Source organism: Rhinopithecus roxellana, chromosome 12 (genome assembly GCF_007565055.1).
Source record: "Rhinopithecus roxellana isolate Shanxi Qingling chromosome 12, ASM756505v1, whole genome shotgun sequence".
Classification (NCBI taxonomy): Eukaryota; Metazoa; Chordata; class Mammalia; order Primates; family Cercopithecidae; genus Rhinopithecus; species Rhinopithecus roxellana.
Genome location: NC_044560.1, coordinates 29,946,354 through 29,972,383, shown reverse-complemented (window position 1 = coordinate 29,972,383; position 26,030 = coordinate 29,946,354). Strand labels below are relative to the sequence as shown.

At 59.9% G+C, this 26,030-nt stretch overlaps 2 protein-coding genes across 9 annotated transcripts in view; one reads left to right on the top strand and one right to left on the bottom strand.

Annotated features, from left to right (window-relative positions):
* The window catches only part of KCNAB2 (potassium voltage-gated channel subfamily A regulatory beta subunit 2), a 111,869-nt gene extending 97,928 nt beyond the window's left edge, over positions 1 to 13,941 (top strand). For 6 of the 8 annotated variants that reach the window (XM_010357415.2, XM_010357411.2, XM_010357412.2 and 3 more), the window contains 7 exons: positions 808 to 894; positions 4,814 to 4,899; positions 5,712 to 5,832; positions 5,912 to 6,006; positions 9,038 to 9,158; positions 9,666 to 9,754; positions 11,236 to 13,941. In XM_010357415.2, coding sequence (XP_010355717.1) covers positions 808 to 894; positions 4,814 to 4,899; positions 5,712 to 5,832; positions 5,912 to 6,006; positions 9,038 to 9,158; positions 9,666 to 9,754; positions 11,236 to 11,325 — 689 coding nt within the window. In that variant the 3' untranslated portion in view covers positions 11,326 to 13,941. Of the gene's footprint in view, positions 1 to 807; positions 895 to 4,813; positions 4,900 to 5,711; positions 5,833 to 5,911; positions 6,007 to 9,037; positions 9,159 to 9,665; positions 10,058 to 11,235 lie in introns of those variants that run through there. The other 2 variants (XM_010357409.2, XM_010357410.2) reach the window with 1 other exon arrangement.
* A 627-nt stretch (positions 13,942 to 14,568) lies between these two features.
* The window catches only part of CHD5 (chromodomain helicase DNA binding protein 5), a 67,797-nt gene continuing 56,335 nt past the window's right edge, over positions 14,569 to 26,030 (bottom strand). The window contains exons 34-41 of the mRNA XM_010357408.2: positions 25,756 to 25,893; positions 25,383 to 25,491; positions 24,038 to 24,170; positions 23,437 to 23,632; positions 19,732 to 19,895; positions 19,511 to 19,625; positions 19,351 to 19,404; positions 14,569 to 18,241 (exon numbers count right to left, since the gene is read on the bottom strand). Of these exons, the coding sequence (XP_010355710.2) occupies positions 19,397 to 19,404; positions 19,511 to 19,625; positions 19,732 to 19,895; positions 23,437 to 23,632; positions 24,038 to 24,170; positions 25,383 to 25,491; positions 25,756 to 25,893 (863 nt within the window). The 3' untranslated portion in view covers positions 14,569 to 18,241; positions 19,351 to 19,396. The remainder of the gene's footprint in view (positions 18,242 to 19,350; positions 19,405 to 19,510; positions 19,626 to 19,731; positions 19,896 to 23,436; positions 23,633 to 24,037; positions 24,171 to 25,382; positions 25,492 to 25,755; positions 25,894 to 26,030) is intronic.

Below are 26,030 nucleotides of genomic sequence, written 5' to 3'. Positions count from 1 at the left end.
ACCCGCTCCCCATCCTGCCCACCCCAACCCAGTGTTTCACTCTGCCAGCTGTGTGTCCTGAGCTGCTCTAAGCACGAGCGGGTGGCTTGGGCGTTTTAGATACTATTGCCATTGTTACTGTTTTTGTTTTTGAGATGGAGTTTTGCTCTTGTCGCCCAGGCTGGAGTGCAGTGACATGATCTTGGCTCACTGCAACCTCCGCCTCCTGGGTTCAAGCGATTCTCCTGCCTCAGCCTCCTGAATACCTGGGATTACAGGTGCCCGCCACCACGCCTGGTTAATTTTTTTTTTTTGTATTTTTAGTAGAGACAGGGTTTCACTATGTTGGTCAGGCTGGTCTCGAACTCCTGACCTCAAGTGATCCACCCGTCTCGGCCCCCTAGAGTGCTGGGATTACAGGCATGGGCCACCATGCCTGGCCACAGACAGTATTGCTTTTGGTGGGATGGGCAGCCAGCGTAACCCTCCCTCCACGTGTGATGGATATCGTGATCCCCCTGTTGTAACACAGAGTGACCTCAGAGGAGGGCATGCTGTCTGGGGGAGGAGGCGCTTCCCCTTCATTTAGTCAAGGACACGTGGCCTGTGGTCCCCCGACGTCCTCCTGAAGGGGAGACTCCCCCTCCTCCCTGCGGGATGTGTCCCCACCTCTGCCCTAGCATTTCGCGGCCTCCATCAGCTTCCGGAAGCTTCCAGATGCCAGGGGCCTCTTAGCCGTCTCTTGTTCCCCGAGCCGGGCATGGACAGGCCCAGGTGCCTGTGGAGATGCAGCTGCAGCAGTGACGCCCCCACCCGGTCCTCCCCCAGGTCTGAAAGCTTCTCTGGAGCGACTGCAGCTAGAGTATGTGGACGTGGTGTTTGCCAACCGCCCGGACCCCAACACCCCGATGGAAGGTAAGTGGTCTGCGGCAGCGCCACCGGTCAGGCCTGGGTGGTGTCCGAAGGGTCTGAATCTGAGGTTGTAGAGACCACCAGCATGGGCCCTGCTGGGCACCCGGGTGAGCCGTGAGACGAGGCCAGGTCCAGGGTGGGGGACAAGGGGGCAGGCCTCCCCTCAGTAGGGGTGAGCTCAGCCTCTGGCTGCCGACCCCCAGCCAGGTGCACCCGGCACCTCCAGGCTGAGTCCCTGTCCTCGCTTTGGACCCAGGCCGATCTGCCCTCCCAGTCAGAGCCACAGTGGAACTGTCCCTTCCCCTCTGCGGCTGTTTTCCAGCTCAGTGAAGTTGCAGTGTGGGGATTCCGGTGTGGTGTTCTCTCCAATCACGATCCACTGGGAAGCCTGGGGGGTCTTTTGTGCTCTGGGGAATAAGTTACTACATAGAGGAGAAGAAACGTTCAGCACTTTGAAAATCGGTTTGGGTTACTTTGGCGTTTTTTCTTCTTTCTACTCCTGAGCCCTCAGCCCCCTCCGCTCCCATCCTCCTGCTACAGGTGTCTTTCCATGTGTGCTTTGCTGCTTCAGGGACTTGAAAATTAAGTTGTGTTCCAGTTATTTTTTTTATTTGTTCATATACAGCACGCACGTGCGTGTGTTGTTATATTTTTCCTTTTTAACTAAACGCGTGTTCTGCGCGGTGATTTGTGCCTCCCCGCTGTGCCTTCGTCGTGCCACTCCTCTCAGTGCTCCCAGCTATCAACTCTGGTCTCTTTAAATCTTTCTTTTATCACCAGGGGACCCATTTAGTTCCTCCAAGTCAAGGACATTCATCATAGAAGGTACACAGTGCCCCCAGCCTGACTATTGACTTCTGCGTCCAAGCTGCATTTTATGAGACAGTACTTTTATTTACATGATTCTTTCACCCCATGACAAACTTCTCCATAAAATGCATAAAGAGGGGAAAGAGCGCCCTGTGAGAATACCTTGCAAGTGAAGGGAAAGCAAAGTGGTGTTGGAGCCCCTCGCCCCCGCCCCCCGCCCCCGCCCCCGCCCCCGCCCCCTTGTTCCTCCTTCCTCCCGCGCATGGCCCCACCCCTGGGCTTGCACTGCTGAGCTCTGCGGCGGCCGGGGGTCCTTTTGATCTGATGCTGTGATCCCCACCTGGAGCCTTGACCCTGGATGGTGCCATGGGAAGAGTTGGGGAAGACCAGGTTTCCACAAGGAACAAAGCCGTCAGGGACCCCCGAACACGCGGCCGTCCACTGAGTCTTAGCTCCTCCATAGTTCGTGTTTGCTAAGCTCCTGTCTCGCCCGGAGGCAGAGATCACCTGGCTTGGCACGCTGCCCTGACCACAGCACGCTGCTCCTCGGACAGCATGTTGACTGCGTGTCCCCTCTCACCAGGAGGCCAAACCTCTCCATCAACATGGAGTCATTTTCCTCCTGAAAGAATAACCACGGGAGCTGAAACCAGGGGGCGGCCTCTGGCCACGCATAGTCTCTCTGCCCTCCCCACAGCTAAGGGCCCCAGGAACCCCCCTCCCCAAGGACAGGCGTCAGTCTCCCTGGGCCTGGGCCTCTGTCTGCCAACTGGTGCTGCCACCTGACCTCCCATGTATTGTTCGTGATGTGGCAGGAGATGCTGTGGGTTTTGGCAGCAGCTAGAAGGATTCAGTCCTCCTACTTCTGTTCAACAGCATTAAATATTGAGGTGAAGGACAGTTGTCCCCTAATTGTCCCTGGGTCTGGGGCCACTGATACCACGCTTGGGCACAAGCGCAGGGTGCTCCCTTGTGTGGGCGCCCTGCCCAGCCTGCTTCTGCCCAGATCCTCCAGGGAGCCCAGGGGCCTTTGCCTAAGGCCTTTGCCTCAGGACAGCCAGAGACTCCTGCCCCGTCAGCGCCATCTCCCCATCGTTGCATGGAAGGGGCGCTGCAGGGCAGCCTGTCGTTTCACTGGCTGGGACCTTGGGGACCTGAGACAGCTGCCGGGAAGGGAGAGTGAGGGAACGGGGCTGGCCTTGGGGGCCTTGGCTTCCCTCTGTCCAGCAATGTCTAGCATGTGGACCTAAACCTTGGCTGAAAAGAACCGGGTACTGATGCTGCATGTTCACAGGTGCCCCGAGAGTGTTTCTAAAAACCCACAAGGCCGGCCAGGCCAGGAGCCGGACCTGGGTAGGATGTAGTCAGAGGTTCTCCTGGGACCCTCTAGGTTCTCCTGAAACTTTCCCAACCAGGCAATTCCTGCGGGTCTATCGGTGTTGGCAGTTAAAGCAGGTGGCCCAGGGAGGTGGCCTGGAGAGTTCAGACTCCCTCCCAGATCTCACCCCCAGGAGGGGACGGAGAGGGTTCCCAGGAGCCACAGCCTCTGACCTTGGAAGGAAGCAGAGAGCAGGGCTGGGCCTGCAAGCGCCGAAGCCAAGGGTGGTTTGCCAGGGGTCCTGGGTGAGTCTGCCGAGACCACCACTCCAGAAACCCCAGTGGCCTCAGCTCTAGCTTTCAGGAGGCCCCAGGTTCTGCTCAGGGTGGACCTCAATAAAGGGGTGCTCAGGGAGCGACTCCCAAAACAGAAGGGGATGGGAAGCCAGCGCTGCCACTTTGTGGCCTCGTTGCCATTCCGAGGTGGAGCCTGCAGAACAAACCCAGCATGTTCCGTCCTTCCTTCCTTCCCAACGGCCCCACTCCCAGCATTTTCAGGACCTCAGCTTCCACGCAACATGGGCAAAGAACAAGCAGGCACTTAGGGAGAGCCGGGGCTTTTCCAGGGTCAACGTCGTTGCTGTTTTTAGAAACACTTGCACTCCCACTCACTCCCACACTGCCTTTGGCGGTCGAACTTGCAAGCACTGTATCCGACCCGTGAGAAGCCTAGCGCCATAGTCCCTCGCCCTGCAAAGCTAAGAGGCTTCTGAAATTTGAAATTTTGAGGCCAAGTTCTGTTTTTAAAATCACAACATCCCCATGAGGCTGAGAGGGAACTACAACTGGCAAATTGTTATGTCTCAAAAACATTTTTGAATACTGGGAAGAATCCGCTGCCGCTGGGGTGAGGGTCCTTCCTCTCTTCTTTAGAAGGCCAGCGTGGAGTCTCTGCGATTTTGTCCTCAGGGCCTTAGGAGTCTCTGCCATCCATGATTCAGGTCATTGCCTTGTGGAGCCTCAAAACTGTCCCACTCCAGGCCTGGGCCCCTTACAGGAGGAGCACCAGACCCCTGTGGCCCTGGGACCACCCCTTGCCGGGGAATAGGAGGGTGGGACTCTGGCCTGGTGCTGGGCTGGTTTGAGAACCTGGGCCATGGTCTTACAAGGGCTTTCCACGCCCACTTCTCAGTCTCCTGGACATGAGGGGAAACATGAGCTCAGCCCCGAAGCCCTATTCTCTGGGACCATACGGTGTCCCAGGTCCTGCCACATCTCCTTCTCCAGCCCACTCTGTTCCAATGAAACTTTGGAATAGCCTGAAGTAGGAGACCAGAAACGCAAAAACACGTGTCCCTCCTGCCGCCAATCTGCCTGTAACTTTCATGCATTCACCTGGTCCTTCCTGAGTGATCAGGGCCCTCGAATCTTCCCCAGACCAGAGAACCCCCAGTTCTAGAGTCCGGAGCCAGAGCCACATTCTTTGATGTCCCCTCTAATCTGCCATAGAAACATCACGGTCTATCCATAACCCATTTTTCAGCATTTCCACAGGCCTGTAACCAGTCTGCGAAATTGTTTTCACAATCTTCTAGGATTGTGGTTCACTTTTCTCTTTCATCCCAAAAAACCCTTCCCACACCCAACTTCGGAGCCAGGAAGTACACTGCTTGCAAGACATCTTTGCAGCCCCTGTCCCTCCTCCCAGCGTCCCGCCTGTATTTGCAGAATGTCCCGAGGCTGGCCCTGAGCCCCGGCCGCCCTCCACCTGCGGTTTCCCCTTCTCTCACGACAGAGACGGTTCGCGCCATGACCCACGTCATCAACCAGGGGATGGCCATGTACTGGGGCACGTCACGCTGGAGCTCCATGGAGATCATGGTATGGCGGCTGCGAGGCATGTGTGTGTCCAGGCACAGGCTGCCTATGGAGACCCCAAGGCTCTGGCGGGGTCTGTGCCTTTGGTCCCAACTGCACCGATGCCTGGGTGCTAAGGGAGGGACAGGATGGTGTTATGTCTGCAGGCCTTGCAGATGGCGATTCCGCATGGATCCCGGCGCTGTGTGGCCCTGGACAAATGGCTTAACCTCTCTGAGCTTGTTTACCCACCTGTAGAATACGCCTGCTAGGCAAGCCCTCATGGGGCCATTCTGAGGAATCCCTGAAAGAGTCAGCGTGAAGCTCTTAGCAGATGCCCTGGAGCTCAGCAAGCACTCCGGGGTGATAGCACCATCAGCCTTTCCACTGGGCCCCTAGGACGTGCCCGGTGCTGTCAGGTTCAGGGGTTTCACAGGGACCCTCCCACATGCTATCCTCACAGTGCCTTTACCAGGCGAGTGCCGCAGGCAGCCCATTTTTCAGATGTGGACACTGCGGCACAGAGAAGTTCAGTAACATGCCAAGGTCACACAGCTTGGGCCAAGATTAACGTCCAGGCTGTGTGGTTCAGAGCCTGGGGTGCTCATCACTGGACCCTCTGGCTTGGGGGTCCCACCACCCACCCCCTTTTCCCAGCTCACCAGGGCCTCGCTGGCTCCCAGGGAAGCTATGAGTGTGAGCAGTGGGAAGCCCGGGCTGCAGCTGCTGGGCCAGCCTGCTCCGGGGACGCCTTGGTGCCCACTCCCTGGCTGCCCCGGCAGCCCCACCACCTGCTCACGGGCAAGGGCCTTCGGGGCCCCTTTCTGCCTTCACAGGAGGCCTACTCGGTGGCCCGACAGTTCAACCTGACCCCGCCCATCTGCGAGCAGGCTGAGTACCACATGTTCCAGCGCGAGAAGGTGGAGGTGCAGCTGCCAGAGCTGTTCCACAAGATAGGTGGGCACCCTCGGGCCCCTCGCCCCACCCCCACCCCCCTTGGGCCCAGGGCCTGACTCCACCTGCTTCTCCTCTTCAGGAGTGGGCGCAATGACCTGGTCCCCTCTGGCCTGTGGCATCGTTTCCGGCAAGTACGACAGTGGCGTCCCACCCTACTCAAGAGCTTCCTTGAAGGTGAAGGGCCAGCCTGGGGGAGGGATGGGCAGGGACAGGCATTTTGGAGGGGTGGGACCTTTGGGCCGGCTGCTTTGGGGCTGGGCGGGGGTTCCAGGGGCCGCAGCTGCTCCCACCTCGGTCTGCTGGGGGTGGGCTCAATGGCGTGAGAACATGGAGCCCCTTCCAGCTTGACCCCATGTGTAGAGGGGCTGCCCAGCCTGTGGCACAGGCCCAGGTGGAAAGGCCCTTTCACATCCCCCCACCTCTGCCCCCACCACATCCCCCCACCTCTGCCCCCACCACATCCCCCCACCTCTGCCCCCACCACATCCCCCCACCTCTGGCCCCACCACATCCCACCACCTCTGCCCCCCACCACATTCCCCACCTCTGGCCCCACCACATCCCCCCACCTCTGCCCCCACCACATGCCCCACCTCTGCCCCCCACCACATCCCCCCACCTCTGCCCCCCACCGCTGCCCCCCACATCCCCCCACTGCTGCCACCACATCCCCCCACCACATCCCCCCACCACATCCCCCCACCTCTGCCCCCACCACATCCCCCCACCTCTGCCCCGACCACATCTCCCCACCTCTGTCCCTACCACCACATCCCCCACCTCTGCCCCCACCACATCCCCCCACCTCTGCCCACACCACATCCCCCACCATCTGCCCCCACCACATCTCCCCACCTCTGCCCCCACCACATCCCCCCACCTCTGCCCCCCACCACTCCCCTACCTCTGCCCCTAACCACATCCTCCCCACCTCGTGCCCCCACCACATCCCCCCCCACCTCTGCCCCCAGCCACATCCCCCCACCACATCCCCCACCTCTGCCCCCCACATCCCCCCACCTCTGTCTCCACCACATCCCCCCACCTCTGCCCCCACCCACATCCCCCCACCTCTGCCCCCACCACATCCCCCCACCCGCTGCCCCCCCCGCTCCCCCACCACATTCCCCCACCGGCTGCCCCCCACCACATCCCCCCACCGCTGCCCCCCCACCACCCTGCCCCCCACCATTCCCCCACCTCTGCCCCCCACATCCCCCCACCTCTGCCCCACCCATCCCCCACCTCTGCCCCCACCACATCCCCCACCACATCCCCCCACCTCTGCCCCCACTCCCCCACCTCTGCCCCCCACATCCCCCCACCTCTGCCCCCACCATCCCCCCACCGTGCCCCCCACCACATCCCCCCACCGCTGCCCCCCACCACATCCCCCCACCGCTGCCCCCACCTCTGCCCCCCACATCCCCCCACCTCTGCCCCCCACATCCCCCCACCTCTGCCCCCACCCATCCCCCCCCTCTGCCCCCACCACATCCCCCACCTCTGCCCCCACCACATCCCCCCACCCTGCCCCCCCACATCCCCCACCTCTGCCCCCCCCCATCCCCCACCTCTGCCCCCCCACCCTCCCCCACCTCTGCCCCCACCACATCCCCCCACCTCTGCCCCCACCACATCCCCCCCACCACCCCACCTCTGCCCCCCACCACATCCCCCACCTCTGCCCCCACCCATCCCCCCCCCACCCAACCACCTCTGCCCCCCCTCCCCCACCTCGCCCCCACCACATCCCCCCACCTCTGCCCCCACACATCCCCCCCCGCTGCCCCCACCACATCCCCCACCTCTGCCCCCACCCATCCCCCACCACATCCCCCCACCTCTGCCCCCCACCACATCCCCCCCCTCTGCCCCACCAATCCCCCCACCACATCCCCCCACCTCTGCCCCCACATCCCACCACCTCTGCCCCCACCACATCCCCCCCTCTGCCCCCACCACATCCCCCCACCGCTGCCCCCCACCACATCCCCCCACCGCTGCCCCCACATCTGCATCCCACCCACATCCCCCCCCACCACCCCACCTCTGCCCCCAATCCACCACAGCCCCACCACACCCCCACCTCTGCCCCCACACACCCGCCCCAACAATCCCCCACCCCCCCACACATCCCCCCACCTCTGCCCCCACCACATCCCCCACCTCTGCCCCCACCACATCCCCCACCTCTGCCCCCACCAATCCCCCACCTCTGCCCCCCACATCCCACCTCTGCCCCACCACACACCCACCTCTGGCCCCACGCACATCCCCCACCTCTTCCTCCCACCCCCCATCCCCACCCTCTGTCCCCCCACCACATTCCCCCCACCCTCTGGCCCCCACCCCATCCCCCCACCACTGCCCACCAATCCCCCCACACATCCCCTCCCCCCCCTCTGTCCCCCACATCCCCCCACCTCTGCCCCCACCACATCCCCCCCTTCGTACATGTTGGCCCCCCCACATCCCCCACCTCTGCCCCCACCACATCCCCCCACCTCTGCCCCCACCACAGCCCAGCATTCAGAATTCTACCACCACTGAGAACCCCGGGCCTGGGCTCCAGGATGGGGGCTGCAGAGCCACATGGAGGTGACCCTGGGACAGGCGCCCCTCCCTACCACACAATCTCCAAGGGAGTTCTCAGGAGGGTCCCCAAACTGCAGGATCTGGGGAACAAGGAGCAGGCCAGGAAAGTCTGTCCAGCCAGCAGTCTCAGCATTGGGGCCCACAGCCCTGGCCCCCGACTCCTCCCATCCCACGGCAAGGTCAGGGCACCCCTCCAGGAGGCCCTGCTATCCTCTGCAGGGGATGGCCGGGGAGAGAGCACTCCGTAGGGCCAGGAGGTTCTTCTGGGCCGCAGGTGGCAGCCAAGACCCCAGGCTGCCAAGTTTCCTGAGAGAAGGAAGGCCAGCACCTCGCCTCCTTGTCCTGCCTTGGGGTTGGGCCAGCACCACAGTCTTTGCACTCCAGAGCCTGAACAGGCCCCGCTCATCCACTAGCCCATGCCCGGCCCACTGCCCACTCTCCCCTACCTGAGAGGCCTGGGGCAGGGGCACTGCCCTGGCTTCAAGATGAGAAGAGCCCCTATGAGGAAGAAGGGTCCAGAAGGAATGAGCCCATCAGCCCCTGCACATGGGGGTCCAGGTGACCTGCTCTCATCTGTAGCTGTGCTGCTCCCCTCCCCCACAACCAGGGCTACCAGTGGCTGAAGGACAAGATCCTGAGTGAGGAGGGCCGGCGCCAGCAAGCCAAGCTGAAGGAGCTGCAGGCCATCGCCGAGCGCCTGGGCTGCACCCTGCCCCAGCTGGCCATAGGTAACAGGGTGGGGTCACCATGGGGCCAGTGTCCCTGGGCAGAACCTACCTCAGCTGGCCGTAGGTAACAGGGCAAGGTTGCCATGAGGCCAGTGTCCCTGGGGAGAGAGGGAAGGGATCCCTGGGCATCATCCCCCAGCCAGCCTCAGGTAATAGGGCTCTAAGGGGCATGGTGGGGACCCCATGCCTCTAGGGGGATGTCAGGAGTCCCTGAGGACCTGGGCCATCCCCTCCATCTGCCAGCCATGGGTAATGGGGCTCCGCCTTTCATGGGAAGAGGATGGGGAGCGCTGAGCACTTGGGCCACCTCTCCATTAGGGAGCAACGGGCTCCCCCATGCCACCTCCAGCCTCCTCTTAGGCAAAGCCCGTGCCCAGCACTGCAGGGCTTCTTAGGCACCCTCAGCCCCCCAGACCAAGATGCTGGGTCTCTCGGCCCAGTCAGGCGGAACCATCAGGGGCCCCTGTGGTGGATGTTTCTCCCTCACCTTGGGTCTCACCCCCACAGCCTGGTGCCTGAGGAATGAGGGAGTCAGCTCCGTGCTCCTGGGGGCCTCCAACACGGACCAGCTCATGGAGAACATTGGGGCAATACAGGTGAGCGTGAGAGGCCTTGCTGGGCAGAGCGCCCATCCCAGCCCGAGCCCTGTCCCGTGCATCCTCCCAGGCTCGTCCTGCATGCCAGGCTCTGTTCTAGGCGCTCAGGATGCGTCCATGACCCATCAGAGTTCTGCTCCTGGAGAGCTTGCTTTCCAGCAGGAACAGACATGAACACTAACTGCATGAAACAAGGAGGTTAGAATGTGTGTTGGGGCGGCCGGGCGCGGCGGCTCACGCCCGTAATCCCAGCACTTTGGGAGGCCGAGGCGGGCGGATCACGAGGTCAGGAGATCAAGACCATCCTGGCTAACACGGTAAAACCCTGTCTCTACTAAAAATACAAAAAATTAGCCAGGTGTGGTGGCGGGCGCCTGTAGTCCCAGCTACTTGGGAGGCTGAGGCAGGAGAATGGCGTGAACCCAGGAGGCGGAGCTTGCAGTGAGCCGAGATTGTACCACTGCACTCCAGCCTGGGCGACAGAGCGAGACTCCATCTTTAAAAAATAGGAAAAAAAAAATGTGTGTCGGGGTGGATGAGCGCCGTAGGAGAGAAGCCAGAGATAAGGGGAGGGGATGGGAACTGGGGCCAGGGACGGTGGCGCTGCAGACCCAGGTTCCAGGGGGCCTGTCAGGTGGGCTTGTTGAGAAGGTGGTGCTTGAGCAGTCTTAAAGAGATGCAGAGTAAGCCATGCAAATGCCTACGGGAAGAACCTTCCATCAGCAGGAACAGTTGATGCAAAGGCCCAAGAAGGCCTGGGGCAGAGGGGCAGATCCTGAGAGGGGCAGATCCCGAGAGGCGCAGATCCCGAGAGGCATGGCACACCTCCAAGGACTTCTGAGTGAGATGGGAGCCGTGGCAAAATTGTGGGCAGAGGAGGGCGAGCTGCAGCTCAGCCTGGAAAGGGAGCCTGCTCTCCGGCTGCTCCGTCGGGGAGGCTTTGGGAAGCAAAAGTCGAAGCAGAGAGCCCTGATGGGAAGTGGCAGCTGCGGGTCTGAGACGGGAGTGGTGGTTGGATCCTGGATGTTTGGGAAGGTGGGGGCCCACGGGACTGGCTGACAAACTGGATGTGGGGGTGAGAAAGCGAGGTGGAAGTCGGGCTCCGGGTGTATCACCCGGAAGGGTAGCGGTGCTGTTAGCTGAGGCAGGCGCAGCTGGAAAGAGCCGTCGGGGACATGGAAGTCCAGTATTTGGCCTGAAGTTTGCATTTTATGTCACTGCTGCCACCACCCTTCAGGAAGGTTCTAGGGCACCTTGACATTTGAGGGGGAGTTCACAGACCCAGGCATGCTTCCTCTCTGCCCCAGACCTTCTGGAACACAAAAGCAGCGTGGCCTCCATCTGCCTCAGATGGAGCCCAGATGTGATGGGGTAACCAGGGCCTGGCCCGCCGAGCATCTGGAAGAGCCTCACCCGCCTCCTCCCCAGGCCAGGCCCATCTTTTTGGTGGGATTCTGATTCATTCTTGTTCTTGCACGCAGGTCCTTCCAAAACTGTCGTCTTCCATTATCCACGAGATTGATAGTATTTTGGGCAATAAACCCTACAGCAAAAAGGACTACAGATCCTAAGCCGCCCCCGCCCGCCTGCTCGGACAGTTTCCATTCCCTCCTAGTCTCTGTTCGCTCGCTTAAGCTATTCTGAAGCCAAGTGAAGAGTGTGGTTTGCATCCAAGAGAAAACACCACACTGTGACGTCATCGGGAAATGATCTCCCAGTCGCTGCCAGACACCACCCACTGCTTCGCCGGACAACGTCGAAGTCCTGATCTGTGCCGGGGACGGCACTGGTTAGGAAGGACGTTCGAGCAGCCCCACCCAAGCCTGTCGCCTCTGCTCATCCTCCAAGATCACCCAGCTTTCTCCCAGCCACAGCCAAGATTCCCCAAGTCAAGGTCCAAAGATTCCCAAGATTCCCCAAGTCAAGGCCGGGCCAAAGCCTGGGTGGGTTCTTGGGGCAGGCAGGGCTGGCCTCTCCTCTGCTGAGAATCCCTACCCCGTGTAAGGGGAGAGGGAAAAGGGGTCTGGCCCATCGAGGGGTCCTTTCTGCCAGGGCCTTAGTCGCTGGGGCAGGGGCCTTCCCACTGGGGGTCTTCCTCCACCTCCCACTTTCCAAGGGCTCCAGGAATCTGGGCCTGACCCAGATTCCTCCCTCATCCTTCTCTGCTCCAACCTGCCCCACTGGGTCCCGGCGGGGGCCATGCCTACCAAGCTCGAGCTGGCCCTTGACCCCCACCCACCCCCACCCTTGCTGGCAGGGGCAGGGACCCCAGGGGGATCAGCTCTACAATTTGGGAGCCACAAAAAGTGTAGGGGTGCGATTTCTAGCTCAGCATCCCACCATCTTCCTCCTACACACCAGTGATGAGCCTCATGCCAGTGATGCCCGGAGCACATGGGAGGGGTCCCAGTTGGGCAGGCCCTTCTGTCTGGCCACCCCTGTCGTGGCCCCGGAAGGCCCTATGGTCATGTGCTCCTAGCTGCACCGTGGCTGCTGGCCACACCGTGGCAGGTGGCAGCAAAGGCCGGTCCTGTGCTCAAGGACGCACTCTTCTTGGCCCCTGTAGACTTTCTCTAAAGCCACCCTCCACCCCAGGCCGCTGTTCTGCACTGAGGTGGTGGGCTGGAGTTTTGCAGAGAGCATGCTTGGACCCTTTCAGTAAGAAAGGGTCCTTGGGGTTTTCTGTGCCCAGGACTGGGGTGCTACACCCCCACGGCGGCCCCCACAATGTAGGAAAAGACCTCAGGGAACCTCCCCCTGGAAAGATGGCCGGGGCTTGTTGGCCCCTCCCACTGCCCGGCACCTGGAACAGACTGGGGAGAGGGGAGAGAGGACAGGACAGGCCAGAGTGACACCCCTGTGCAGCTTGGGCCGGAGGGCTGGGGATGCCAGGAAATCTGCAGGTGCGGGGGTGCCACCTACAGGCCCAGGCCTGTGTCCTGAGCAGTACCCAGGCTTTGCTGACTGCACAGGGCAGGGCTCCACCTAAGCCACCCCCACCCCTCGCCAGCTAGCTCCATAGGGAAGCCTGTGTGTCCTGCCCCCAAGGCGCACCCTCAGCGCGAGCACCTCTGTTCCCACTTTGCCCTTGGAGGAGCCACTATTCCAGAAGGCTCCACCCTGCTGTCCGGTAGGAGCCTGCTGTCCAGTCCTGGATGGGCCAAGGCCTGGGAAACGTGTGTAAGTCAGAAAGGCCAGCAGGGAGAGGCTGGGGTGAGGCAAGGAGAGGGATACAGCTTCTGCTATTCCTAGCCCACCTTCATGCTGTCCCGGCACCTAGAACCCTTGCCCCTCCTCGTAGACCAAGTCCCGGGGGACTCCACCCAGTCCTGCTGCCCACTTCACCAGAAGCAGCCCTGTGAGTGTGGGGCGGGGAAGTCCCTTCCCAACGGAGGTCCCAGCCTATGGCCCCGGGCCCAGGTGGGGGTCGCCCGCTTCCTTCCAGGACACGGTCCTGCAGTGGCCAATGGTGCCAGAGGGCAGGTGGCCCACCTTCACCATCAGGGAGGGTGGCTGGCCCCATCCCTACTGCCACCCCAGCCCCACCCACTGTTGGAAGAGGGACCAGCACGTGAGGTGGTGCCCGGGGTGGGCACTGCTGCTTAAAGCAAGCCACACCTGGGGCAGCTGAGCCCCTGAAGGCTGTGGGTTTGCCAAACAGAGGCCAGGCCCCTGGTGAGGCCCAAGACCCCAGTGCCAGGATGCACGCAGCCTCTGGCGCAGCTCTTCCCACAACCTGGTTCCTGGATGTCCTGTTTGCTCCACACCCATCTATAGCGAGGATGTGAGGGGGTTCTGCCTCCTGGGGCCAGGTCCTCCCTTGGAGGGGGGGGTGTTAGGTGGGACCATCTGAGAAAGAACAGAAGACCAAGGGCAGTCGGGGTCTAGAAGGGAGGGCGCTGGCCCTGCTGGGTGCTGCGGAGCCCCCACCGTTTCCCACTCAGCCTTGCAGTCCCGAGGAGTGACGGGCTTCCTCCCATCTTCTGTCCTTGTCCAGTCATGTAAATAATGTGCTTTTTCCCTCCCCGCCCCCCGTCTTTTTTTTAAAACCGACCGTGGTTCCTCAGCTAACTGCATTCCCTACCTAGGCAGAGACTGTCCTATGCCTCGAGCTTCCAAACAAGACTCAGATCACGACACAGCCACCGTATTTATGGAATGACAAAATAAAGCCCACACCCATCAGTCTCTGCGCCTTTGTGCTCCCCTCACTTCCTCAGGGTCAGGGCTGGGTCAGGCCACATGGGAGGGGAGGAAAAGGCTGCCAGCAGCAGGGGCTGGGGTCTCCCCCAAACCGAGCCTGCAGCCAAAGGCAGGTGGGTTGGAAAGGGCCCGTGGAGAGAGAGAGATCAGGGACAGGGACTGGGGACAAGGTGGTCAGAAGACCTCCCCCACCGTCTCTCCCAAGGGATTCAGCCCAGGGGCCCAGCGCCTCCCCTGCCGCCCCCAATACACACATTCGCTTTCCCCGACTCTGAGGGCCCAAAGCTGCTTGCTGGGCGGCTGCTGTCCTCTGGGGACCTGGCTGGCTGCTGCTCTCACAAGGACAGAGGTCAAGGCCTGGAGAAGCTCTCATGGCATATGTTTGGGGTACAGGTGAAAGGGGCCTCACCCCAGCACACCCCTGTTTCGTTCTCCCCCCCTTCCCACTGAGCCCCTGCACCCGTGAAATGACCATCCCAGGCAAGAGAAGGCTTCCGGACACACCCTCACCCCCCACCACTCTTCCCTGGCCCCAGCCCCCACCCCATTCTAAATCTTGAATCTTAAAAAAAAAAAAAAAAAAAAAAAAAAAAAAAAAAAAAAACCTCTGATTAAATCCTTTCCCAAAGGATTTATTAAAACACAGAAAACCAAAACATACACACAGAGTACAAAGGAAAGGTGATTGTGTTGGCTACAGCCTCTGTCCAGCCTCCCGTGGGCGAAGACCAGACAAGCTACGGTTCACAGGAGAGCCTGGCTTCCAAAGCTCGACCCACCCCCGCCGGGGCCACCCTGGCTGGGACTCCTGGCGCGCCCTGCACCCAGTCCAGGACCCTCCCTTTGCCAGCCTGGGGCTGTGCCTGGGGAAGGGGATCAGCCCCCTGTTTGCTGGGCCTGGGCCGGTGGAGTCTGCTCCCTCCACACCCTTGAACTCAGACCCCACGGGCCAGTGGGACCGTCCCTTCGTCTCCAAGGGTACTTGGGCTGCAGTCTCTGCTTGAGGAGTTCAGGACACACACACACACCCAATGGGCCCTTTCTGGGTTATCGCACCTAAAAAAATACTTTGTTAAAAAAAAAATCTGAAAATTAAAGAAAAAAAAACAAAACAAAACACAATGCCAGTGAGTTTGGGCTGATGCACCACAACCTGTAAACTTCCAGACATAGAAAACGGGCCAGGAAGCAGCTTCCGAGACCCAGGCTGGGCCGTGCACAGGAGAGACCTGGGGAGGAGCCGAGGCCAGGTCACCAAGACGGTGAGGGCAGAGAGGCATGCCAGCCTCGGCCCGCACCCATGCCCTGTCCCCTGCCCATGGACCCCGACGCACACTGGAGGCTCCAAGTGACCAACACTTGACCAGCTCCACCTGACTTCCGGCTCCCACAGTCCCTGAGCCCACTCTCCGCTCCACCTCCTCGGGCCCTCAAGTGTCCTGGGATGACAGGAGTGAGGGCTGCAGGTGTCATGGGGCCAAGGCTTGGTCAGCTCCTGACTTGGGCAGGGGAGCACCCGGGGGACTCTGGGAAGGCAGCCCCCGAAAGCAGGAGGATTTCAATGACAGAGGGCAGGGAAAGTCCGGCCCGCCCCTGGGAGAAGCCAAGTTTGCAGAAAACACAGGAGCTTCGGCAGGTGGTTTTCACAGGGGGACGCTGCTTCCGCCTCAGGCATGTTGGTGAGGGTCCTGTAGACGTGCTCACTCCACCCCCAGTAACCTGAGCCCACGGGGCAATGCCTTCCAAGACCGTGGCTCAAATGTGGCTCTGCAGAAGCCCTACTCAGCACTGGCTTAAATAAAGTGGCTGGAAATCTCCAATCGCAGACTGGCACTTTGGGCTCATGCTCATGCCTGAGGACCCTGATTCCACCAGTAGCAAAAACCAAACCCAGCCAGAAGATGCCAAACACACGGAAGCCACCATCACCACTTCCGGCAGAGATGACTGACAACCAAGAAGACACTCTCAGATCTTTTCTCCTCTCCCAAACTGGTCAGCCCCAAACCCGCTCTGACTCTAGCAGCCCACCCCTCCCGGGCTCCGGGGGGCCGGCCACAGAGAGCACCACCCCTTCTGGACCAGGCAGTGCAAGGGGCCCAGACCCGAAGGAGCTCTGGCCAGGCTTTCCTGGGTGCCCGAGTCTAACCAGGCAGAGGAGAAGGGAGCCCTGGCGAGGCCTGGGAGGGAGGCAGAGAGGAAAGGGACACAGCAAGGCTGCCTGGAAGGAGGGACTCCCAGGGGAGGGACCATCAGCCCTTGGGGTGGAGACACAGACCCCTACCCTGACCGCCACAGGCCTCCAGTCCTGCTGCTCGGGACCTATCTGCTGTGGGCCAAGGAAGGTGGGCACTGCTCCCAGTGAGAGCCAACCGCAGTGCTGGCCACTGCTTGGTTGGGGATGAGGGCACAAGAGTGAGCTTATGGCAGGTCACCTCACCTGTGACCCGAGCCAGGAGCCTTTGCCGGGAGGCACTGCAAAGCACACAACATGCGTGTGGATAAACCACATGTGAGCCCGCTGACAATCATCTCCACTCCAGGGTGCTCCCCACTACGCCCACCTGCAGTGTCAGGGTCAGGCTGGCCTTCCAGACCTGGATCCAGACTGGAGTGTGGGAGTGTGCCAAGATGAAGGACTCGTGGGTCCCGCCCTCCGGGGTTCAGAGACAGCCTCATTATGAGTGAGGCATCTGGGGCTTAGGGAGGGCCAGGCAATCACTCCAGTGTCTGCAACACAAGCCGGTGAATCCTGACCCAGCCCTGGCCCACTAAGTCCCAGGCAGGCCCTCTCCAGGGAGCTGAGCCCCAGCCCCTGTGGGCACCTCCACCCCAGACCCAGCTGGGTTTTTCACGGAGCCCTTTCCTAACACTCCCAGGATTCTGCACCCAAGGCACCTTCCCTGGGAAGGTCTCCGTTCAAGACTCAGAAATGCCTTCCAGGTGGGACCTGGAGCTGGGAGGAGGATCAGACACAGACAGGCCTAGGGAGGGCCTGACCTGCTCCCCATCTCCGTCCCCAACCTGGAGGGCCAGGGGCCAGGGCAGTGGGTGGGATTCCAACAACCTACATGTGGGAAGATGGTTTTGGGACTCCAGAGCGCTCCTGGCAAGAGACAAGGCAGCAAGCCCTTGGTGCTGCGGCTAGGGGGAGTCTGCAGAGGGCACTGGCGCCAGTCCCCCTCAGGCAGAGCTCTCCCCATGCCCTCCAAGAGTGCAGCCTCAGGCAGGAAGGTCCTGGGAGGGCCTTTCCAGGGACGGGGGAATGGGACAAGTCCAGGCCCCCAGGGGCAGCCCAGTTCCACCTCTGGAGGTGGGCGGGGCAGGCATCCCAGGGCACAGGGCAGGGCCAGGGTCTCCTGGGCTAGCTCAGGGCCCATGACCCTCCTTGCTGGGCGCCAGCTATCATTGCCCTTAACCACACCTCTGGCAAAAGGCAAACCCCAAACGCAGAAGTGGCTCTGAGGCAAGCGCTGGCCCTCCCCAGCCCACCCTCCCTGGGATCATACGCTTCTGCCTGCCATGAAGAGCCGGGGCCACAGGTCCCCCACTGGTAACAGAGTTCAGGGCCTTCAAGACACACTGGGCCAGGGACAGACACCTGCTGGCAGAGGATCCTCCTCCCCGCAAGGAGAGAGCAAACACCTGGCGGCCTCCAGCCTTGGTAGGAAGGAGGGGAAATGTCAGCCAGGGTCTCACCATTGGGCTGGACAGGGGCTCCCCAAACCTGCCCTGTCTGGTGTTGGGAGGCTCCAAGCGGGCATGGGGCTGAAACAGAAGGGGCAGTCACACAGGTGCAGACAGGACAGGCAGGGGACGCTGAGGGCTCCCAGGGCACCGGGCGCCATGTCCTCCCCAGCTGGGCCGAGTCCACAGGGCAGTGCCAGGGCTACCTTGGGTCTGGAACCCATCGGTAAAGAGACGTCAGTGCTGCAGGTTCGAATCTTCCATACGTCATCCAACTTTTATCAAGACAAACGTGTTCAAGTCTTCAATAGGAAAGTGCAAAAGATGTACAAATAAATGAAATCTCTTCTAAGAAGTCATCTGGAAAAGGTGGCAAGGGGGCACGTCCGGCGTGGTGGTGGGGGCAACGCTGTATGGAAGAACACTTGGATTATGATGAGGTGGCACTTCTGGGCTCTGGCCCAGCCGGGCTGGGCCTCGTCCTCCATGCGATGGCATTACACGGTTTCCCTTTGTGTCCCAAGGTGGTGCTGGCTCCTAAAAAGGCGGCAGCTTTTCTCTCCCATGGGGGTCGGGCATGTGGCCCGGCAGGCGTGGCTGCAAAAGGCAAATCAGTGGGTTAAGCAGCTGGGCGGTTATAGGGGGCAACAGGGTGGTACCCAACAGCCTATAGCTGCTTCTCCGCCTATCACAATCAACTATGATCGGGACCCCCAGCCACGACCTCCCAGCCACAGGCTGCCGGGCCAGACCATGAGCTACACCCAAAGTTCCGAGAGCACCCAGGAAGCAGCAGCGGGCAGGGGCAGCCAGCCAGGAAACCCCTCTGGAGCCTCCACCAGCAAGACACAGTTCCCACAGGGACAGACAATGTGGTGGAGGCTGGTGGCCCCAGAGAAGAAGGCCAGAGTGAACTGGCAGTCTCTATGAAATAAGCCCCCTCGCCGGGCGCGGTGGCTCACGCCTGTAATCCCAACACTTTGGGAGGCCGAGACGGGTGGATCACAAGGTCAGGAGATTGAGACCATCCTGGCTAACATGGTGAAATCCCGTCTCTACTAAAAATACAAAAAAGTGGTAGCAGGCGCCTATAGTCCCAGCTACTCGGGAGGCTGAGGCACAAGAATGGCGTGAACCCAGGAGGCAGAGCTTGTAGTGAGCCGAGATCGCGCCACTGCACTCCACCCTGGGTGACAGAGCAAAGACTCCGTCTCAAAAAAAAAAAAAAAAAAAGAAATAAGCCCCCTCTCTTGGCCAAAAACCCCATAAAACTTTCAGCCACCCTCCTGGTCCTGGGCAGGGAGTGAGGGTGTAAGACAAGATGTGATGTCCGCCACCAGCAGAACAGCAGGGGCAGGACAGCGCTCCAGGCAGGGGCAGCAGTCTCTGACTTGCACTGGGAACATGTGTGCAAATGAGAACACACGTGTACACACAGAAGCTCACCCAAGTCCGCAGACCCCTTCACATCCTGCCACCCCAGCCTCCCAGTGGACAGACATGTGGGCCACAAGGTGGTCCCAGGGCCAAGGGGGCAAGGTAGAGGGGCTGCAGGCAGGTGGGTGACTCTCAAAGCCGCCAGAGGCAGTAAAAGCTCCAGGACTTAGGGACAGGAGTCAAGTGCAGGGACGGGGCTGACTGTGGCCAGGCCTGACTTGCCAGCAGTGGGGTGGCGGGGATGAAGAGCAGCACCCAGCAGCCCTCACCTCAGCTGGAAAAGAGCGCTGCAACACAGGGAAGTCTCGGGGACGGCTAGATATCTGTCAAAAAAAGAGGAGACCGGGCTTGCCTGGCGTCGGCAGCAGCAGGCAGGCCGGGCCCGGCGGGCACCCGTGTGCATGCTGCCCGGAGCGGACGGGCACCTACCGGTCACATAGGGCCCCAGGGGCATCTGGTTGTAGTTGACAATCCCTCCCGGTCCAGGGCCCCGGAAGTTGGGCCCAAAGCTGTTGCTGTACATCTGGGAGGAGCCGAAAGCGCCCTGGAGGCAAGGACTCAGCTTCACAGGTGGTCTCAGGCCCCCCACCCAGCCTCCACCCAGGGGCACGCCAGGGGGCTCGGGCCGGGGCACACAGGCCGAGCCTGACCTGCTGGATGGTGGGGTCCCCGGCACGGTTGGTCAGGCGGCTCAGGATGCTGCGCTCCGACATCTGCAGCCGGGCGGCCACCGGGGGGATGCGGGACAGCATGGATGGCAGCCGGGTCACGTCCGCCTTCATGTCGCTCAGCAGCTCCTCCAGCTGGTTCAGGACTGTGGTGGGAGGCAGAGGGATGGCAGCATGGAGGGATGGAGGGGTGAAGGGATGGAGGGGTGGAAGGATGGAGGAATGGAAGGGTGGAGGGATGGAGAGATGGAGGGGTGGAAGGGTGGAGGGATGGAGGGATGGAGGGATGGAAAGATGGAGGAGTGGAGGGATGGAGGGATGGAGGGGTGGAAAGATGGAGGGATGATGGAGGGATAATGGAGGGAAGACAGAGGAATGGAAGGAAGATGGAGGGATGGAGGAATGATGGAGAGATAGAAGGATGATGGAGGAATGGAGGGGTGGAAGGATGGATGAATGGAGGGGTGGAAGGATGGAGGGATGGAAGGGTGGAGGGATGGAGGGATGGAGGGATGGAGGGATGGAAGGGTGGAGGGATGGAAGGATGGAGGGATGGAAGGGTGGAGGGATGGAGGGATGGAGGGGTGGAGGGATGGAGGGGTGGAGGGATGGAGGGATGGAAGGGTGGAGGGATGGAGGGATGGAGGGGTGGAGGGATGGAGGGATGATGGAGGGATAATGGAGGGAAGATGGAGGAATGGAAGGAAGATGGAGGGATGGAGGAATGATGGAGAGACTGGAAGGATGATGGAGGTATTGAGGGGTGGAAGGATGGATGAATGGAGAGGTGGAAGGATGGAGGGATGGAGGGATAACGTAGGGATAAAGGAGGAATAATGGAGGGATAATGGAGGGAAGACGGAGGGATGGAGGGAAGATGGAGGGATGGAGGGATGACGGAGGGATGGAAGGATGGAAGGATGGAGAGGTGGAAGGATGGAGGGATGGAGACATCATACAGGGATGATGGAGGGAAGATGGAGTAATGATGGAGGAATAATGAAGGGATGATGGAGAGATGGAGGGATGATGGTGGGATGGAAGGGTGGAGAGATGGAGGGATGATGGAGGGATGGAGGGATAATGAAGGAATGATAGATGGAGGAATGATGGAGAGAAGGAGGGATAATGGAGGGAAGATGGAGGGATGGAGGGATAATGAAGGAATGATGGAGAGATGGAGGAATGATGGAGAGATGGAGGATGATGGAGGGATGGAGGGATGATGGAGGGATGGAGGGATGATGGAGGGATGGAGGGGTGGAGAGATGGAGGGATGATGGAGGGAAGATGGAGGGATGGAGGGATAATGAAGGAATGATGGAGAGATGGAGGAATGATGGAGAGATGGAGAATGATGGAGGGATGGAGGGATGATGGAGGGATGGAGGGATGGAAGGATGGAGAGATGGAGGGATGGAGGGATGATGAAGGGATGATGGAGAGATAAAAGGATGTAGGGATGATGAAGTGATGATAGAGGAATGAAGGGATGATGGAGGGATAATAGAGGGATGAGGGATGAAGGATGATGGAGAGATGGAGGGATGGAGGGATGATGGAAGAATGAAGGGATGATAGAGAGATGATAGAGGGATAATGGAGGAATGGAGGGATGATGAAAGATGATGGAGAGATAAAGGGATGGAGGAATAATGGAGGGATGGAGGGATGATGGAGGGATGGAGGGTTGGAAGGATGGAGGGATAATGGAGGGAAGATGGAGGGATGAAAGGAAGATAGAGGAATGGAGGGATGATGGAGAGATATAGGGATGGAGGGATGAAGGGATAGTGGAGGGATGGGTGATGGAGGGATGATGGAGGGATGATGGAGGGATGATGGAGGGATGGTGGAGACATGGAGATATACAGGGATGATGGAGGGATGGAGGAATAATGGAGGGATGGAAGGATGAGGGATGATGGAGGGTTGGAGGGGTGGAGAGATGGAGTGATGATGGAGAGATGGACAGATGAAGGGGTGGAAGGATGGAGGGATGGAGAGATGATGGAAGGATGATGGAGGGATGGAGTGATGATGGAGAGATGAAAAGATGGAGGGATGAAGGGATGAAGGGATGATGAAGGGATAACGGAGGGACAGAGGAATGGAAAGATGGAGGGATGAAGGAGGGATGGAGGGATGATGGAGGGATGGAGGAATGATGGAGGGATGAGGGGTGGAGAAATGGAGAGATGGAAGGATGGGAAGATGATGGAGAGATGGAGGGATGGGGTGGAAAGATGGAGGAATGGAGGGAAAATGGAAGGATGATGGAGGAATGGAGCAATGATGAAGGGATGATGGAGAGATGGAGGGATGAAGGAATGGAGGTATGATGAAGGGATAATGGAAGGATGGAGGGATGGAGGGGTAGAAGGATGGAGGGATGAGGGATGATGGAGGGATGAGGGATGGAGGAGTGGAGTGGTAGAGGGATGGAGGGATGGAGGAGTGGAGTGGAAGGATAGAGGGATGGAGGGATGGAAGGATGGAAGGACAGAGACATGGAGGGATGATGGAGGGATAGAAGGATGAAGGAGTGGAAGGATGGAAGAATGGAGGGATGATGAAGGAACAGAGGAATGATGGAGAGATGGAGGGATGGAAGGACAGAGGCATGGAGGAATGATGGAGGGATGGAAGGATGGAGGTGTGGAAGGATGGAGGGATGAGGGATGATGGAGGGATGAGGGATGGAGGGGTGAAAGAACAGAGGAATGGAGGGATGAGGGATGATGGAAGGATGAGGGATGGAGGGGTGAAAGAACAGAGGAATGGAGAGATGGAGGGATGGAAGGACAGAGGCATGGAGGGATGAGGGAGGGATGGAGGGATGAAGAGCTACGCCAGGGGAGGCAGCTCAAGAGCTGGGTCTTATTTGCAAGGGTGTATGACTGCACTCGCCCAGAACCGGGCACCAGGAGGTGCTCTGCACCAGGCCCTCCCAAGCTGCCAGGCAGCGTTGCCAAGTGGGGGACACTGCAGAAGCTTCCAAAGAACTCCTCCCAGGAGCCCCTCTGGGCTCGGCAGGGGCCCACGGGCTGCAGATGAGCAGCCAGAAGCTTCCCTCCTAAGAGACCTCAGGGAGGCCTGCAGCCCTAGGCCCTGCTAGGCACAGGGTGGGAGTACACCAAGGAGGGCTGCAAGGCACGGGGATGGGTCCAGCAACTCTCACCACAGGGCCACTCCCTCCCCCAGCCAGCTGGGAGCCCCGAAGGCAGAATTGTACCCCGTGACCACAGGCAGAGATGTGCAGCCAGCACCAAAGGTCTGAATCGTGGGAGATCTTGGGCAAACGACTTCCCCCTCCCACACAGGGCCAACGAGAAGGCTCCAGGCTGATGGGTATCGCCCGGGCTAAAGACACAACGCATTTAAGGCACGCTGTCAGGACTCAGAAGCCTTTACAGTTTCGTGGTTTTGTGTGTCACTAGCCCAGGTCAGGGCCTGCACAGGGCTTGAGAAACAGGCTGGAGAAGCAAGTAGCCTCAGTTTCCCTCCAGGGGAGATGAGGGGTCTGATGATAGGACTGTCCCATCTTGGTCCAGAAGTCCACCACCCTCTGGGCTGACATCTGTCCCCAGCCCCTACCCCATCAGCGCCCTCATCTACAGCCAAGAGCACTGGCTGGGCAGGAGGAAGGTTGAGGGGGGCACACCGCGGGGGGCAGGGCTCGCTCACCCTTGTGCAGGACGGCATTGGCAGGCTTGTTCCCAGCAAGGGACTCCTTGGACAGGTGCTGGTGGCTCTCGGCAAGGCACTCCACTTCAGCCAGGCGGGCGTTGAGGGCCATGGCGGGGTGGTTGGGGTCCTGGGTCATGTTCAGGTACGCGGCCCTCCGGAGCTGCTCCTCAATGACCAGCGCCTGCTCCAGCAGCTGGGGGTAGAGGGCAGCGTCGGCCCGGCCTCTCCCCCTGAATGGCTACCCTCCGTCCTCCACCAGCGCCCGCCCCAGGCCAAGGTTCCCGGCAGAAAGGAGGGAAAGGAGACGTACTGCCATCTGCCGCCCACCCTGGCCTGGTGGTGGCCAACCCTTGGAGCTGTCACCAAGCTGGGTTCTCTGTACCTCATCACCCCAAGGTGGCAGATACTCCCCAGTGGGGCCAGGGCCAGAGCAAGGATCCACCATTGTTAGTTGATGGACTTACTGACTGCTTCATGGCCGCGTGACCCAGGTACATGGGGAGGGGTTGCTGTTCTTTAATTCCTTTGCCTTTGGGAGGGCCCTCCTGACACCCGTCCCTCCCCACTCCTGCAGCCCCTGGCCCTTCAGAAGACTGACCTTAAACCTGCGGGCCAGGAACTTGTTCTTCATCTCCAGGTAGTTGCCCTTGTGGATCTCAGACTTGAAGGGCTCATTGAGGATCATGTACCGCGGGTCATTCTGGATGTCCTGCCAGCGGGCATAGCCGTGCCTGGGTGGGGCACCGTTAAGGGCAAACCTGGCCATTAGAAGAGGTGGGGCCATAGGGGGAGGCAGCTCAGGCAGAGGGAGGGGCCAGCCCGGGGATCGGCATCCTGGCTGTATGCTCTCAGGCAAGTCCTTAAGCCAGGCTACACGATGAACATATTGATGACACAACAGTGACAGTATCAGCAGACACTGACAGATGCCCTGGGTTCACCAGACACAGCCCTGGGGCTTCAGAGGGTTAACTCCTCACCCCAACAACCTGGGGTGCATAAGGTTAAGTCCTGCCCCCAGCACCTGTGAATGGGAACCTTTTTTGGAAACAGGGTACTTGCAGATGTAATGAAGAAAGGGTCACACTGCATTAGGGTGTGCCCTCAATTCAATGACTGGTATGCTTGTAAGAGGAGAATCTGGGGCCAGGCGTGGTGGCTCACGCCTGTAATCCCAGCACTTTGGGAGGCCGAGGCCTTGAGGCTAGGAGCTCAAGACCAGCCTGGCCAACATGGCGAAACTCCATCTCTACTAAAATTACAAAAACTAGCCAGGCGTGGTGGCACATGCCTGTAGTCCCAGCTACTCAGGAGGCTGAGGCAGAAGAATCACTTGAACCCGGGAGACAGAGGTTGCTGAGCTGAGATCGCACCACTGCACTCCAGCCTAGGCCACAGAGCGAGACTCCATCTCAAAAAAAAAGAAAAAGGCCGGGCACGGTAGCTCACACCTGTAATCTCAGCACTTTTGGGAGGCTGAGGCAGGTGGATCACTTGAGGTCAGGAGTTCGAGACCAGCCTGGCCAACATGGTGAAACCCTGTCTCTATTAAAAACACAAAAATTAGCCGGGTGTGGTGGGCACCTGTAATCCCAGCTACTCAGGAGGCTGAGGCAGGAGAATCACTTGAACACGGGAGGCGGCAGTTGCAATGAGCCGAGATCAAGCCACTGCACTCCAGCCTGGGTGACAGAGTGAAACTCTATCTCAAAAAAAAAAAAAAAAAAAGAGGGAAACATGGACCCAGACACACAAGGAAGAAGCTGTGATGACAGCGGTGGGGAGAGGGCGACGCAGCAATGCCAAGGATTTCTAGCCACCGCCAGAAACCAGGAAGATTGAGGAAGAGCAAGGAAGGCTTCCCCAGAGCCCTCAGAGGGCTCTCCCCAAGGTCCACAGAGGAACAGGCAAGTGCCTGCCCAGCCCAGCCTGGCCAAGGATACGTCACGATGCCCGCCAGCAGCCAGTAGTCGTGGCGCCGGTGCCAGATGTCGTAGATTTTCCCCGAGGACACAGCAGCCCGCTCCTCGTTCTGCCACAATGTGTGCAACTCTGGGAAACGAGCCAAGGTCAGCAGGATGAAAAGTGCCCCAGCTTTCACACACAGGCAGCCTTGGAGAGCCACTCCCTCCCTACTTGCCACTGCCTCCACCCCCAGAGGTCCAGTGTTCCAGTGTTGCTAAGAAAGGTTATACAATCGACTTCTATCAACCAGTCACACTCTAGTATAAAATTACCACTGGGTAACTTTATCTAGACTCCTGGGACCCACAGTCAGGAAGCCTCAGCTCTCTGCCCTTCCCCCAACACCAATACCTGTGAAGCCCCCATCTGCGATGTTGAACATGAACTTGAATTTCCCCTTCTTGTCCTCCTTCTTCCCCTCGTCATCTTCCTCTTTGTCACCATTTTGCTGTGTTTCAATGGGCTCCTTCTCCTCAGCCTTGGTGTCATCTGCCAGGGACAGATCACATTCTTTCATCCATCCAAAAACAGTGCCCAGGGGCCTCTCTCTGCCAAGCACTGGGGACCCAGGAGGCAAGCAGAATACATCCCCTTGTCCTCAGGGGGCTCGCTGCCCAGAAGGGTCT